General features: G+C 38.7%; 1 protein-coding gene across 3 annotated transcripts in view; it reads left to right on the forward strand.

Annotated features, from left to right (window-relative positions):
* Positions 1–15,858, forward strand: part of PLEKHH2 (pleckstrin homology, MyTH4 and FERM domain containing H2) — a 126,071-nt gene that overhangs the window by 89,419 nt on the left and 20,794 nt on the right. For all 3 annotated transcript variants that reach the window (XM_069071598.1, XM_069071600.1, XM_069071599.1), the window contains 3 exons: positions 1,069–1,246; positions 2,557–2,712; positions 6,129–6,226. In XM_069071598.1, the coding sequence (XP_068927699.1) occupies positions 1,069–1,246; positions 2,557–2,712; positions 6,129–6,226 (432 nt within the window). The remainder of the gene's footprint in view (positions 1–1,068; positions 1,247–2,556; positions 2,713–6,128; positions 6,227–15,858) is intronic.

Here is a 15,858-nt window from a genome sequence, read left to right on the forward strand (position 1 = left end):
TTTTGATACAAAGTTAGTGGTAGAACTGACATTCAAGCCCAACTCTCTTGATTTCAGATTCAGTGCCTTTTCTATTATCCCACACTGCTGTTCTTCATGGTATTCTCCACTAAAATTGAATATTCCTAATATTATTGTGATTATTTACTTTTTATTTGTTTATATAATGGAATTTATGTAATTTCTTAAAATAGCTATTAAAGTCCGTTATCTCTAAAAGTAAAATAATAGAGATAAAGGAAGCAAGTTTGCTAAAGATTTTCCCACCCAAAACAACTATATACATGCACATATACTGTTTGGGGTGGGGATGGAGAGTGGTAATGATACTGAAATAGTGAGGTGGCTAGGTGGCACAGTGGATAGAATGCCAGTCCTACAGTCATCTTCCTGAGTTCAAATGTGGCCTCAGACACTTACTAGCAGTGTGACCCTGGACAAGTCATTTAACCCTGTTTGCTTTAGTTCCTCATCTATAAAATGATCTGGAGAAGGAAATGGCAAACAACTCCAGTTTCTTTGCCAAGAAAACCCCAAATGAGGTTAAGAGTGGGATATGACTGAAAATGACCAAACAACAAAATGATAGTGAGAAGGGACCTATATTTGAGAGCATTACATTACTTAAAATGTTAAAAAGAGAGAGTTTGGTGAATGCTATCTTAGTTTACTGGAATTTACATTATTCAAAATGAAAACATCCATAAAAAAGCATAGAAAGTTTTAAGATGGCTTAGATCTAAGGAAAGATTCCTCAATGTTTGATATACAAATTAAAGCCAATGTAATCTAGAGACTCTTGAGAGTGACCAACGTGCTTCTAGGGGGTTCCTGAGGTCAAAACTACTCTTATACTGGTACTAAAATGTTTTCATTTCTAATTAAATATCAATAAATATAACCCACACAAATAAAAGCTTTTTGGGAGATAATTTTTAAGAGTGTAAAGGGATCGTGAGACAAAAAAAAATTGAGAACCATTAGGTGATCTTACTTAAATTTGGCCTTAGACCATTTCCTTTTCTTAGATTGTTTTTCTTTTATTTTTTTTTCCTATACATGTTACAGGACAGAATTTGGGAAATATGCTATTTACTGTCAGCGATGTGTAGAGAGAACTCAACAAAATGGAGACAGAGAAGCAAGACCCTCAAGAATGGAGATTCTTTCAACCCTTCTTCGAAATCCTTACCATCATTCTTTGCCCTTTAGTATCCCAGTACATTTCATGAATGGAATATATCAGGTAGGTCAGTTCAGTATTTCCAACATCGTTCATGTACCATAATTGAGGCATCATGGAATAAGTATTCACAAAGGGCTGGAGGAAGTGAAGCAATTTAAATACATAAAAACTAATAGCTGGCAATGATGATGGTACAAAAGTAAATCTTTGCTCAAAACAGGAGATATAAAACAGACCCATCAAAAGTGACATGCATAAAAAGAGCAGAGGGCAGGATTAATTTTGTAATTAAATTTTCTTTTTTTGTTATGGATTTAAGAATCATCAGCAAATGCAAGCATTTCATTATACAAAGAAGAAAGAGAATTACAGGCATACCTCATTTTATTGCACTTTGCTTAATTGCTTGAAGGTTTGTGGCAACCCTGCATTGAGCAAGTCTATTGGTACCATTTTCCCAACAGCAGACTTTTATGGAGTCTGTTATTTGCTCTCCTTCCAATGGTTTTCTGTTGTTTATAACCATATATCATTACTAGAGATAAAGCATCAAATTCTAAAGTACTGAATAACTTATGGTTTCTCAGATATTAAACCTATTTTCCTCCAATGCTGAGAACAGTGCCTGTCACATAGTAAGCACTTTGTAAATATTCGTTGACTTACTCAGTTTGGGACCCAGATCAAAGTCCAATTAGCAATGAGTGTTTTTTATCCACTTTGTTTTTCCAGTGTGGCTTCTTAACATCTTTTCACTGTTTTTTGAGACATTCACTCATTTTTATATTATCTTTGTCTATATTATTTTGTAAATGAGCTATGTCTCTAACTGGATATTGCATTTGATTATCTCTCTACTTGAAAAGTACTCTGATATTCCTATAAATAGGCTTTTAAATAAGGATCAAATAAGGTGATATTTGCAAAACACTCAGCACAGTGCCTGAAACATAGCAGGTACTTAATAAATGTTGTTCCCTTTACTATCATGTCCAGCAACAACAATAATGTATAGCTAGTTTATTTTTATATTAATTTTAATTTTTTCCTGTATCTTAAATTAGGGCAAGTAGGTGGTACAGTGAATAGGGTACTTAGTCCTGGAATCAGGAAGACTCATCTCCCTCAATTCAAATCCAACCTCAGAGACATACAAGCTGTGTGACCCTGGGCAAGTCACTTAATCCTATTTGTCTTACTTCCTCATATGTAAAATGAGCTGGAAAAGGAATGGCAAACCACTCCAGTATCTTTACCAAGAAAATCCCAAATGGGTTTGGACATGAAGAGTTGGACACTTATTGAAATGACTCAAAATCAACAAAAACAAAAATCTTAAATTGCATGAATTGATTGTTATTTCTGTTCAGGTAGTTGGATTTGACACTTCTACCACAGTGGAAGAATTTTTGAATACCCTAAACCAAGAGACTGGAATGAGAAAGCCTGCCCAGTCTGGATTTGCACTCTTTACGGATGACCCCTCCGGAAAAGATTTAGAGCACTGTCTTCAAGGAAACATCAAGGTAAAGTCAAGGCATTAGGGAAGCAGATTCATTAAGCAATAAAAAAAATGTAATTTTTAACAATTTGAGAGCTTCCTTGAAAATCCTCAAGCTAAATTTTTTAAGTCACATAATTTCTATTTCCATACTTCAAGGATCCATGGATTTTTTTTTTCCACTCCCCTTTCACCAAGGCAAATTCGTATCTCTCTAGGTTTTAGTGAGCAGTTTTGAATAATAATACTAACAATAATAACTAAGATTTATGTAACACTTTAAAGATTGCAAAGTACTTTACAAATATTATTTAGATTTTATTTGGAACCGTTCATCATTTCATGGCTTTCTGGTAAAAAGAGCCTGTTTGAATTTAACTAGACTGGTCCTCAGATGACAAATTTGCAGTCTATTAACTGGGCCTATGTCTGAAACCTTTCTGTCTTAGTAGAACTTAGAGCTTTCGTTCAGCTGCTTAGAAAAACTCCTAAGTGAGAAAAAGGAAAACTTTACAGTAGAAATACATAGCTTTATATGTTAAAAGAAATTGTGCCACTTTGATCAAGTCGTGAAATATTTTGCTAACATGTATTAGGCAAATGACAATAAAGCAAACTGTATGTCAGTTTGTATTTTTCCTTTTTACATTATTCTTTTTTCATAAAATAAATTTTCTACTTATAGGTAGTAATATTTAAAATTTTAGAATATTGAGTCAGAAAGGATATTAGAGATAACCTAGCCTGACACACTTACCTTACAGATCAGGGAATGGAGGCCCAGAAGGATGCGACTTGTCCAAGTCACATAAGTCATTTATGGGAGAGCCTAGACTAGAATACAGGCCTCTTGATTCCCATGCTAGTGTCTCTCACTCTTGGCATGGGCCTTGGCTGTACTTGGGAGCAAGCATTCTACTGAAGATTAAAATGAGAATGCAATTCAGAAGTAGAAGGAAAGAAAATTGGACTCAAAGATACTGAAAAGACAATGCAATATGTGGAAAGAAGGTTAGGTTTGGAGTCAAATGACCTGGGTTCAAATCCTGGGTAACTAGGAAAATCACTGAACTTCTCTAGGCCTCAGTTTCTTTATCTGTAAAATGAGGGTACTGGACTAACTGACCCCAAAAGTTCCTTCCAAGTCTGTATCTTTTATCCTATTATCATACAAACTGTAGGTATAAGGAAAAAATGTCTAGTAATTTGACAAAAACACCTTAAGTTGCAATATACTTTATTAAGTTTCTTTTGAAAGCGTAAGCTCTACAGTATGTCCTTCAATAATTCAAGCAGTTTTCTTTTTTTTAGAATACAAAGATAGGCAGCAATGTAGCACAGTGGTAAGATTGCTGACCTTAGACTAGGTCTCACATCTGGCATGTCCTGGCTCTATGACCCTGGGCAGGTCCCCAGGCAGCACTAAAATCATAAGTCTCCAAGTGGGTGGCAGTCTGCATTGGGGGAGGGAGTTCCTTGTCGGGAGCTCCCTAAACAGATGAAATCACAGTTCTAATCCAAAAATAAAAAATAAAAAAATGAATTCAGTCCTGCACTGAATTCCTCCTTTGACCACTTGTCACAGCATGAAAGTGACATAGTCTCAAAGGTGGTACCAGGGTACTGTGAACGCTGCCTTTCCTCCCAAGTTCAGTGGAAAGTGCCAGACTTGGAGTCAGGAGTTTCTGAATTTGAATCCTGCCTCAGATACTGACTGGAGCTCGTCTGGCCTCAGACATTTTATCAGCTGTGTGACTCTGAGCAAGTCATGTCCCTTCTTGTCTGCCCAAGTTTCCTCATTTGTAAAATGGAGATAATAAATGAGTGACTTACCTCGCAGGGTTTATTGTGAGGATAAAAATGAGATAGTATTTGTAAAGCGCTTTGTAAACCTTAAAGCACTGTATAAATATTAGCTCTTATTGTTGTTATTGTTATTATTAATAATTTCTTCCAAGATGGAAGGGAGCTAGGTGGTACAGTAGAGAGAGTTTTGGACACCTATTAACTATGTGACCTTGGGCAAGTCGCTTTATTTCTATCAGATTCAGTCTCCTGGTGTGTAAAATGGGGACCGATAATACCATCTACATTCTAAGGTTTTTTTCAAGGATCAAATTAAATAACATATGTAAAGCACTTTGCAGGCCTCAAAATACTATATAAAATTAGCTATTATCATTATTATCATTAGCCGAATGAAAAAGATGTTTCTGTCCTCTGAGAATCAATCAAACTGGGTTAGGATTACATGGTAATGATTTTTTTGTGGCCACAGTAACTCTCAGATGGTCTACCACGTCCTTGAGTGACTGGCACTATCTTTGGTGGAGAGAATACTCACACCTATAAAATATATAGTTCATTATGTTTAGATCATCAGGAGTATTTGGTTGCCTTTCATATTTGTTTTTCCTTTCCTGAATCCCATCATGAACCTACAGATAATCCAATAACATTATTCCTTTTCTCCTAGACCCATCCTATTCTTTTCTGCCTTAGAACCTAGAAGGGCAAGTCTTGGCAATAAAACTTGGAACCAGGGTGCTAATATTTAGCCAATATAGTTTATTTATTTGGCTGAATGGAGTCAAGTAAACACTAGTTGCTTTGTTATCTACTCCTTCTATACCTTTTTAAAATGTCTACTAGTGGCCCTGTAAAAATGATTGTTTTCCTTCAGGCCTTTTCTTAGGGTTTTAAAGATCTTTTTATTCTTTTCTTTAGTTAGAGGATTTTAGAATATATTGTTTACATTTCAACACCTCTTTGGAAAATACCTTAATCTCAGTCTAAAGCTGAAGTTGAAAATGGTCCTTCTTTATAGTTATATATGAGGCAGCTACATGGTCCAGTGGATAGAAAACTGAGCCTGAGGCTTGAATTAAAAACTGGACTCAGTGAGGCCCAGGCAGGGCAAGTCTTCCTCAGTTTTCCCATCTATAAAACAAAAATAATAATAGTACCTACTTCCCAGGATTATTTTGAGGATAAAATGACTTAATATTAATAGAGTATTTTGAAAATCTTTACACACTCTATGTAAATGGTTATTATTAGTAGTAGTAGTATTTGATGATCTATGCACAAATAAATTCCAGGAATCTTTATATTACTAATTCCATGGAAGAGATCATGCATTAAGATTCTTTTTCTTTTTAAATAAAAATCAATGACCACAGCCCAAAGTTTGTGTGTGTGTGTGTGTGTGTGTGTGTGTGTGTGTGTGTGTGTGAAAGGGCAAGTGGATCAAAAATCAGCTTGTAATTAAAATCCTAAACTGAAAGCTTTAACATATCCATTTTCACAAGTTTAAATAAACTTCAGTACATTCGGCTTAGTCATTGTCACTGAAGATTTTCATTATAAACATACACTTTTCTTCTAAAAATTCTAATTTGGTAAAATGCCATAACTGCCAGCTCTACATTTTCCTTCTAGATCTGTGACATTATTTCTAAATGGGAACAGGCTTCCAAAGAACAGCAACCTGGGAAATGTGAAGGTACGAGAACCGTGCGCCTAACTTATAAAAACAGGTGTGTAATAATGACTAGAACTCCCAGACTATGAGTGTATGGTTGGTTGTGTTTATTGTATGAAGGCTGTTCTTCAAAGATTTCCACTGAATATCCTCTTTCCCTTTATTCATTCTTTTTCTTTTAATTAATATTTTCATTTTGCCCAATTACATGTTAAAAGTTTTTAACATGTTTTTATAAGTTTTGAGTTCCCAGAGTCTATCCTTCTCTCCTCTCCTCACTCCTGAAGTGGTAAGCAATCTGATATAGGTTATACATGTGCAATCATGTAAAACATTTCTATATTAGTCATTTTGTACAAGAAGACTTGAACAAAAAAAGGAAAGAAAGAAAGGAAGGGTGGGAAGAAGGAAGGAAGGAAGGAAGGAAGGAAGGAAAAAAGAAAGAGGAAAGGAAGAAGGAAGGAAAGTGAAAAATAATATGCTTTCATCTGTATTCAGACTACCTTTATGCATTATTTTTTTTTCTGCTTTTTGGAGGGCAGTTGAGGTTAAGTGACTTGCCCAGGGTCACATGGCTAGTAAGTGTTAAGTGTCTGAGGCCGGATTTGAACTCAGGTCCTCCTGACTTCAGGGCTGGTGCTCTATTCACTGCGCCACCTAGCCACCCCCCTCTATGCATTCTTTAAGCAAAAAACCCTCACCATAAATCTGTATTCCTTATTGTGGCCTCTTAAGAAAGTATAGAAGATGTGATATAATAGGTCTTGCCCAATGAGTCAAAGTTTATCCTCTAATTGATTTATTTAGGATATTCTAGGGCAGATCTCCATTTATAAAGAGACTGTGATTGGGAGAAGGAGGAAGAAAGGTTACATGGTATGGTTGTGAATAAGGCCCAGAACTTGAAGTCAGGCAGACCAGGTTTAAATCCGACCACAGACATGTACTAGCTGTCACTGAACCTTTCAGTGACTCAGTTTTCTTCTCTGTAAAATGAAGGGGGTTGAACTCAGTCTCTTAAGGTCTCTTAAAACTCTCCAGCCATGATCCTATAGCCTAACAAGATTAAGCATGCAGTGTGAGATCTTTGTTCTGACTTTGAAGGCATCTTCATACATAGTTCTGAGATGAAGATGAGGAAAGAGAGGGGGGAAAGTGATCAAAGGTCAGGGTCCTAAAGGAAGGGGCAAGATCAAGAAAACAAATGGAGAGGTTGATGTTAGCAAGGAAAAGTGCCACCTCTTTAGCAGAGATTAGAGCAAAGGAAGAGAGAAAACTTTAAAAAGTAAAGCTATTCAAAATTGGAATTATCAGTATTTATGAATCACCTTTTATTCTTCTAGGCATTGGGGTTTTTATAACCAAAAACAAAACAATGCTTATCTTTATGGTGCCTACATTCTCTCTCTCTCTTTTTTTTTTTAAGTAATTGGGGTTAAGTAACTTGCCCAAGGTTACATGGCCCCTCTTTTTGTGTGGGTGTTAAGTATCTGAGCCAGAACCAATCCTGGGTCCTCCCCACTCTGGGGCCGGTACTCTTGCTCACTGCGCCACCTAGCCCCCCGCCTACATTCTCTTGAAGGAAAAAAAATCATGTCAGTCAGTGAGGTTGAAGTCAAATAGATCCCTGGGGCTTGCATACTGACCCAGAAAACCACATACTACATGTTCTTTTTTATTTTGTTAAATATCTCCCAGTTATATTTTAATCTGATTTGGGATTCACTGGGAGTGTTGGATATGTTTGATGCTTCTGTTGTAAACATATAAATACATATAAATAAAATATATGCAAAGAATCTATAATTTACATGATGGGAAGGGTGTATGTATGTGGGAAAATACTTACAGCTGGTGGTCTGGAAAGACCTCATAGACAGTGAGTTAAAGACCTAATTAATAAAATAGTATTCCTTTAGGTGATGGCCAAGACAAATTGATAAGCATTTATCAAAGATCTATTATGTACCAGGAACTATGCTAAACACTGGGGAGATTATTCATATGTACACACATGTACACACACACACACACAGTAAATTAGAGATCATCTCAAAGGGAAGGCATTAGTGATGAGGAGGACCCAGAAAGGCTTCACGTAGGAGGTGGGACTTTAGCTGGTGCTTCAAGGAAGCAAGGGAAGGCAGCAGGTGGAGATGAGGAGTAAGAGAATTCCAGGCATGGGGGAACAATCTGTGAAAATGCATGGAATCAGGAGGTAGAATAGCCTTTGCTAAGAACTACAAAGGGGGACAATGGGACTGGAGAAAAGGGGGTAGAAGGTGAATAAGGTATAAGGAGACTGCAAAGGTAGGAAGGGAGGGAGTAAGTTATGAAGGACTTTAAAAGCCGTATTTGGTCCTAGAGGCACTGGAGTTAATTGAATAAGGGGGGGAGCAGCATGCATTATATGGTCAGATCTTCAATTTTAAGATCAGTCTGCTGAGTGGAGGATGGATGAATTGAAGGGAGAGACTTATGTCAGGAAGGCCAACCAAAAGGCCGTTGCAGTAGTCGGGAAGTGATGTGATTAGGGTCTACATTAGGGTGATGGTCATAGGGGAAAAGGGGGTGTATATGAGTGAGGTTTCATAGGTGAAAAACAGGACTTGACATGATTTGGATTTGGGGATGAGAGAAAGTGAGGAGTCAAGAATGGTACCTAGGTGACTGGGGGAAAGATGGCACCCTCAAAAGTAACTGGGAAATTAGGAAAAAGGGAAGGTTTCAGGGGAATAATAATGAGTTTGGTTTTAGATGGTACTTTTTCATTCTTTGGAGATAGAGATGCACTTGTTGCTTTTTCCTAAGATATTACTTTCTATGTACCTTGGGCACACCTCTACACATTGTAAGTTCACAGAAGACTGAATTTAAGGAGAGAAGGGACCTTAAAAGTTCACAAGATCTAGAGTTAGAAGGCACCACAGAGGCTATGTTATTGAACCCCTTCACTTTGCAGATGAGGAAACCGAGACCTAGGGAGGTCTTGACTTGCCCAGATCCTCTGACTCCAAATCCAGTCCTCTTTCTTTTGCCTCTCTTTGTTTTAGGCTGCCTTTAAATTTACCAGGTGAGGGTTTTGCATTGTTCATTTTATGCAGCTAGGATGAGATCTGCTCATCCATCCCTGTTGGGATGTCTTCCAGAAAAGGTTGGATGACCATTCATTGAGTATGTTGAGCAGAGGGTTGTTTTTAAGGTAAGGGCTGGACTAGATAACCTCCCAGGTCCATTCCAACTCTGAAATGCTGTGATTCTGACAGTCTGGGAGCCAAGCAGAGGGTTAGCCAGGACCAGGATTTGGCCTCACTCCAGGAATCTTGAAAGATCTTCCTCCTGCAAGTTTCTATTACTATTACTTCTGTTTTCTTTGATGAGAGGGGGATAACCTGGAAGACCTGGGCTCTTTTACAAGGGAGTTCCAGCCCCTTAGCTAGGTCACTTGCCACAGTGCCAGTCTTTTGACCTTTGATCCTGCTAGCTGACCTTCTCTTTCCAACACTCCTCCCCTCCCCACCAAGCTGGCATGCATGTGTGTATTTTTAAGTGGATGCATTTCAAGTAATTTCATTTATACTGGGGGGGGGGGAAGGGAGGGAGAGGGGATGAGATCATCTGGTTTTGTTTCAAGTCAAGTAGAATAACTTCCATGTATAGTAATGTAATGAGTGCTCTGTGCTGGGTCATGGGATGATGGCAGTTTAATCAAAGAAGACGGAAGACTTTTCTAAATGAGATGGCGCTGGAAATAGACTTGGACAAAAGGATGGGGGCCTGACATAGAGAAGGGTGATGTCTCATACCTTAGAGGATCCTGGGAAAAAACACAATGAAAATGCTGCCATGTTAAAAATCCCCAAGGGTCTTTAAACTTCATGTCTGACACCACGAATGGAAATTATAGCATTGATTTTTTTTAATAGAAAAGTTGACATGATTATATAAGCTACAACTGTGATAAAGTACAGTTTCCAACGGCAGTCTCACCTTGTTTACGAGGGTCCCCAACTCATGAGCCCAAGCTTCCATTGACACAAAACTAGGTACCTCCTGCACCATATGATGTAGCCAAATGCTTGAGTCTTTATCTGTCAAATTATTCCTGTTATTAGCCAAACTCACTCTTTATTGTACTGTTAGGAAATTTCATTTATTTACATTCAGTGAGTTAGAGAACTAATTAGTGGGTGTTGTAACCAGATATACCCTCATCTGTAACCATTTTGAAACTAGCCCTTAAATTCCATTCATATTCAAGTTGCCATTTGGTTTGGTTTCTCACTATGTATTTGAAAATTATAAAAGTCAAGGCATGTTTCTCACAAAACAAAACTGGAAAGAGGTCTGCCCTGAAGGGATCATTTCCCTCCCTTAAACAAAAGGATTATTTTCAATAATCCTTTGTTGTTTGTTTTTTTCCAGGGAGTGTAATTTTCATATGCTTTCAGTCTTTGGCTTTCAGTTAGGGCTCCTAGAATCGCGCCTTGAAAGATCATTTTATTTATTCCACCACCCTCACCCTCCATTTCAGGTAGAGTCATAATAAAACATTTCTATACAGATGAAACCCTGTCTTTGTTGCATTTGTAAAGAACTTTCTTAGTAAATAATTTCAGTATTTATCGCCTTCATTGCCAGAAGAATCTTCTTTAGACTTAGACTTAACCTTACTTTTTCATTGCTAAGGTTTAAGTCTACCTCATTCTTTTATATGGGGCAGCTAGCTAGCTAGTGGATAGGGCACCAGACCCTGGAGTAAGGACCCTGAATTCAAATCTGGTCTCATATGCTTAGCTGTGTGATCCCTAGGCAAGTCACTTAACCCTGTTTGATTCAGTTTACTCATCTGTAAAATGAGTTGGAGAAGGAAGTAGCAAGCTACTCCGGTATTTTTGCCAAGAAAACCCCAAATGAGGTCACAAGTTGGACACGAATGAACAACAAATTCTTTTATTTCTTGGCTGTTTCATAACTGGGGAATGTTTAACAAAATAAATAAAAATACAATGCAATATAGATAATGTTTATTTGTGGTTTTCTAAGTCAATATATAGCCCTCAGGCATCTATTTATACTTGAGTTTGCTGGTGGTCTAGAGCAAGGCTCAGCAAACTGACAGATGTCTGATTTTGTTCAATTTGGGAGCTAAGAATGGATTTTATATTTGCAAGTAAAGTTTTATTGTATTTAAAAAATGCAAATGTTAGTCCATGGATGGTACAAAAACAGGTACCAGAGCCATTTGGGCTGGGGGGGGGTGCAGTTATTTGCCAACCCTTGCACTGAAGTCTTCTCTTATTCTGTCCCTTGAGATCTGATTTGTAACAACTCCTGGCAGCCTGGTATAATGCAAAGAGCCCTGACATTGAGTCAGAGGACCCAGGTTCAAATCCTCCCTTATGTAACCTTAGACAAATCATTTAATCCTTTAGCATCCCGGTTTCCTTTCTCTCAGATGAGGGAGTTGGACGAGATCACCCCTGAAGTTTCTGTGACTTATGCTTTATCAGTCATCTTCGTACCTTTCTTTAACTCTCATCCATGTTCTCTTTTAGTTGTAGAGTGCAAGACTGAGCAGCAATAGTTGTCTGAGCAAGATTGGTAATACCAATAGCTAACACTTATATAATGCTTGCTGTGTGCCAGGAACTATGCTAAACACTCTCTGATTATTCTCGCTCTATCCTCAGAAAGACCCTGGGAAGTTGGTGCTATTATTATTACTATCATTTTATAGATGAGTAAACTAAGGCGGGCAGGCTAAGTGACTTGCCCAGGGTCATACAGCTAGTAAGTATCTGAGGTTGAACTCAGGTCTTCCTGACTCCAGGCCTGGCCAGCACTCTATCCGCTGAGCTACCAGATGCCTCATGATTTCCAAGCATTTCATTCCAATGTAGGTATCTCTGGATCCCTTTCCTTTTGCTGCTTTGTTTTTGTCTCCCTGTAATTTTCTTAATCATTATGAAAGAGGATCAATTATGACCAAGTCTGCCCAGAGGCATTATGGCATGTCTGCATTTGCTGACTTTTTTCCTCTTCCCTAGCTGGTTTAGCCTTTTAAAATTTTACTTTGTGTATTTTAAGCCACTTTTCTAATTTACTGAAGTCATTTTGCATTTGATTCTGGCTTCTAGAGTGCCAGTGAGCATTCCCCTCTTGCTTCGCTGTTATCCACAAATTTAATGAGCCTTCTCTTTAATGCACTCAAACACATAAAAGTCTTAGACACCAGCAGAGCCTGAGGCCGACTGAACACCACTGGTTATGTCTCTCTGAGTTGACATTGCTTCATCCCGCATCAGCCTCTGCATGTGAAGGACCCCCTAGCCATTTGTGCACACACCTAAGTCATGGGATCTAGACCACCGTTTCCTTGCCAGTATGTCAGGACACTTTGGCTCGTCTTGAATATGTCCTGGGTGTGTCAGAATCTGCTGAGTCTCCTTGGCTCAAGCAATAATTTACCTGCTACATTGTCAAGGCTCCTCATGCTGACTGTGACCAGCTACCAGCGTTTGTCCTACAGCCAGAAGCATAGAAATGCCGTTAGCAGACGATGTAGGACCATTAATAGAAGGTAGATCATTTAGGCAGAGACACAAATAGACCTTTGCTACTGCCTCATGAGTACCAGAAGTCCTACATCAGCAAGAACCAAAAGCCTTTGTCATTGAGGCTTCAGAGCCCCCAGAGACCTGGAAGCAAAGCGTGTCCCAAGGTGGGGTAACTTCTGATTGTGTCTTATTCTTCACCACCTTGGAAGGAAGATATGGACTTGGTGCCAAGTCTGTGTTCCATCCAGTTGCAGACACAATCACCTGATCTCTATCAACCCAAATACCCAATTTGATTTCCTTCCTGGCTCTACCCCTTTTATTTCTAGGATTTGGAGAGAAAACAAGCTATATACATTTTCATGTAAAGTAATGTAGTGAATTCTCCATACTGTACCATGTGGATGCCCAATAAGTATTAAATATTCCTCCATATGATAGTGGTGATTCAATCAAAGAAGCCTGAAGACTTTTCAGCTAAAATGATACTAAAAATAGACTTGAACTAAAGGAAGGGAGGCAAATATGGAGGACAGTATTCTGCAGCCACAAACCCTGGTGGGTTGAGCACTTCCACCATCCTATGGCTAGCATACATTCAGTTCATCCTGTAATCCATATAATTTAGAACTTCTGACTACCAGGTCAGAAAGCTCTTTGCCTTCTACTACTGCTGTTCACTCATCTATACCTGGCCCAGTTCTGCCATGCCTTCTCCTGCTGTGCCCTCCTCTTCCATTCTGCCCTCTGAAACCCATTCTGTTGTTAACAAGTGTCCCCCTTGTCTCAGACTTTTTTCTCACCCTCCTTCCATCTTCTTGTGTGGAAACTGACTCCGTCCAGAAGTCCCTGAATCTCTGACCCCCTTCTTTAGTAAAGAGTATACCTTCATTCATTTACTTTACACTGGGCCAGTGAGAAGGCATGATCCTTGCTCTTTACCGTCACTTTGGGAATCTTCCCTTTGATGCCCTCACTCAGCAACCTCTCTGCACCATCCTGTATAAATCCTTATTTAGATTTAATAAGATAGAAATAGAAAAAAATGCCAGTTTGCAGGTGGTTCTTTCTCCTTCCTCAAGAAATCTCCAGCTTGAAGCCTTGCTCTCCAATAGAGCCCATGGCCTCACATACAGGGGCTAAATCCCACCCAGCTAAAGCCCATCCATATACACATGGATATTCCCTCAGACACCCAGACCTTACCTTGATGGTGTAATATGTAGAGCATTGGACCTGGAATCAGGAAAACCTGAGTTAAAATCTGGCTCTGGGCAAGTGATAACTTCTATCTGCCTCAATTTCTTTAACCATAAAAACGGGAATAATAGCACCTATCTCCTAGGGTTGTTATGATGCTCAAATGAGATAGTATTTGTAAAGCTCTTGGCATAGTGCCTGGCATATAGTAGGTGCTTAATAAATGCATATTCCTTCCTCCCTCCAAACCCTCCCCCCATACAACTGGACTACTATACCTCTTCACACTACCCAAGCCACTCACAGATGGTCATACCCTGGAATTCAACTGCTACCGCCATGATTAAGAACGCTTAACTTCTCCTCTGATCAGAACCTCCTATCCATCTTTTCCTCTGCTTCATTCCCTACCATGCCCTCAAAGTACCATCTTGTATCTCCTCTCCATTTTAAATTATTATTTTTTTGCTTTTTGGAGGGCAATTAGGGTTAAGTGACTTGCCCAAGATCACATGGCTAGTTTTTGTTTAAGTGTCTGAGACCAGATTTGAACTCAGGCCCTCCTGACTCCAGGGCCAGTGCTCTATTCACTGCACCACCTAGCTGCCCCCTCCTCTCCATTTTATAGCCAAAGTAAAAACAATGGTTGTTTTTACTCACTGTTTCCTTCCACCTCACACTCACATCTCATTACCTTGTAAACTTACCACTTGACTAAAATGGTTTTCTCCAAGGTTAGTGAGACTCTCTTGCCTAATAAATCATGCAGCTTTTGACAATTTTTATACCCCGTTCACTTATGTAATTCTTGGATGTTGCTCTCTCTTTGCATTGTTCCTACTGGTCTTTACCATTCCTTGTCAGTCTCTTTTGCTGGATCCATTTCCCATAAGGATCTACAAAGATTTTGTTTTGATCTGCTCTCTCTCTCTCTCTCTCTCTCTCTCTCTCTCTCTCTCTCTCTCTCTTTCTCCCTTTCTCTCCCTCCTTATACATACATACATATGTGTGTGCATTCATACTGAATTTTAAATTTGTAAGGGACTTTGGTGCCTATCTTATCTAATCCATATCTGAGAAAGAATCTCTTCTAAAACACCCAACAAGTGGACATTCTAGCCTTTATGAGAAGACCTTTAATGAATGGGAACTGACCACTTCTCCAGTCAGTTTACTTTTTACTTTCTCCAATCATTGGGAAATTTCTCCTTACTTTATCAAATCTAAATTTGCCTCTTTCCACCTAGTTCTTCCCTCTGGGTCCCTCAAAAACCAAGATGATTCCCTCTTCTGTGTGATAATCCTTCAAATAACTTGAAGATGGAGATCATGTCCCTCTTAGGTTTTCTCTAGCCTGAGCATCCCTAATTCCTTCAACTTCTCCTCATCTAACATGATCTTGAGGTCTTTTTTTATTCTGGTTACCCTCCTCTACATACTCCGTAGCTTTTCAAAATCCTCCTTAAAATGTGGTGCCCATAACGGAATGCAATACTTAGGATGTGGTCTGACGAAAGCAAAGCCCCCATTGAGACCATATTTACACACACACATATACATCTATATGTAATGTACATGTTTGTGTATATATTGTTATCTTATTAGGTTCACCCCAATGTTGTAGATTGTCATGACCTTTTTGGATCCTGACTGTTATGTAGTGTATTAGCAATCCCTCCCATCTTTGTGTCATCTACAAATTGACAAGGAATCCATCCATGCCTTTATCCAAGTCATTAATAAAATTGCCAAATAGCACATGACCAAGAACAGATTCTTGGACACTCCAACAGAGACCTCCTTCTAAACTGGCATTGAACCAGTAATGATTAGATTTTGGGCCCTGCTATTCAACCAATTCCAAATCCTGCAAATGGTCATTTCGACTTCAATGCCCATCTCTGTGCATGTTATCCATAAGAGTAGC

The sequence above is a fragment of the Petaurus breviceps genome, unplaced genomic scaffold, assembly GCF_028583685.1.
Source record: "Petaurus breviceps papuanus isolate PSGF00001 unplaced genomic scaffold, PetGlider_PUasm1.0 90842, whole genome shotgun sequence".
NCBI classification, from domain to species: domain Eukaryota; kingdom Metazoa; phylum Chordata; class Mammalia; order Diprotodontia; family Petauridae; genus Petaurus; species Petaurus breviceps.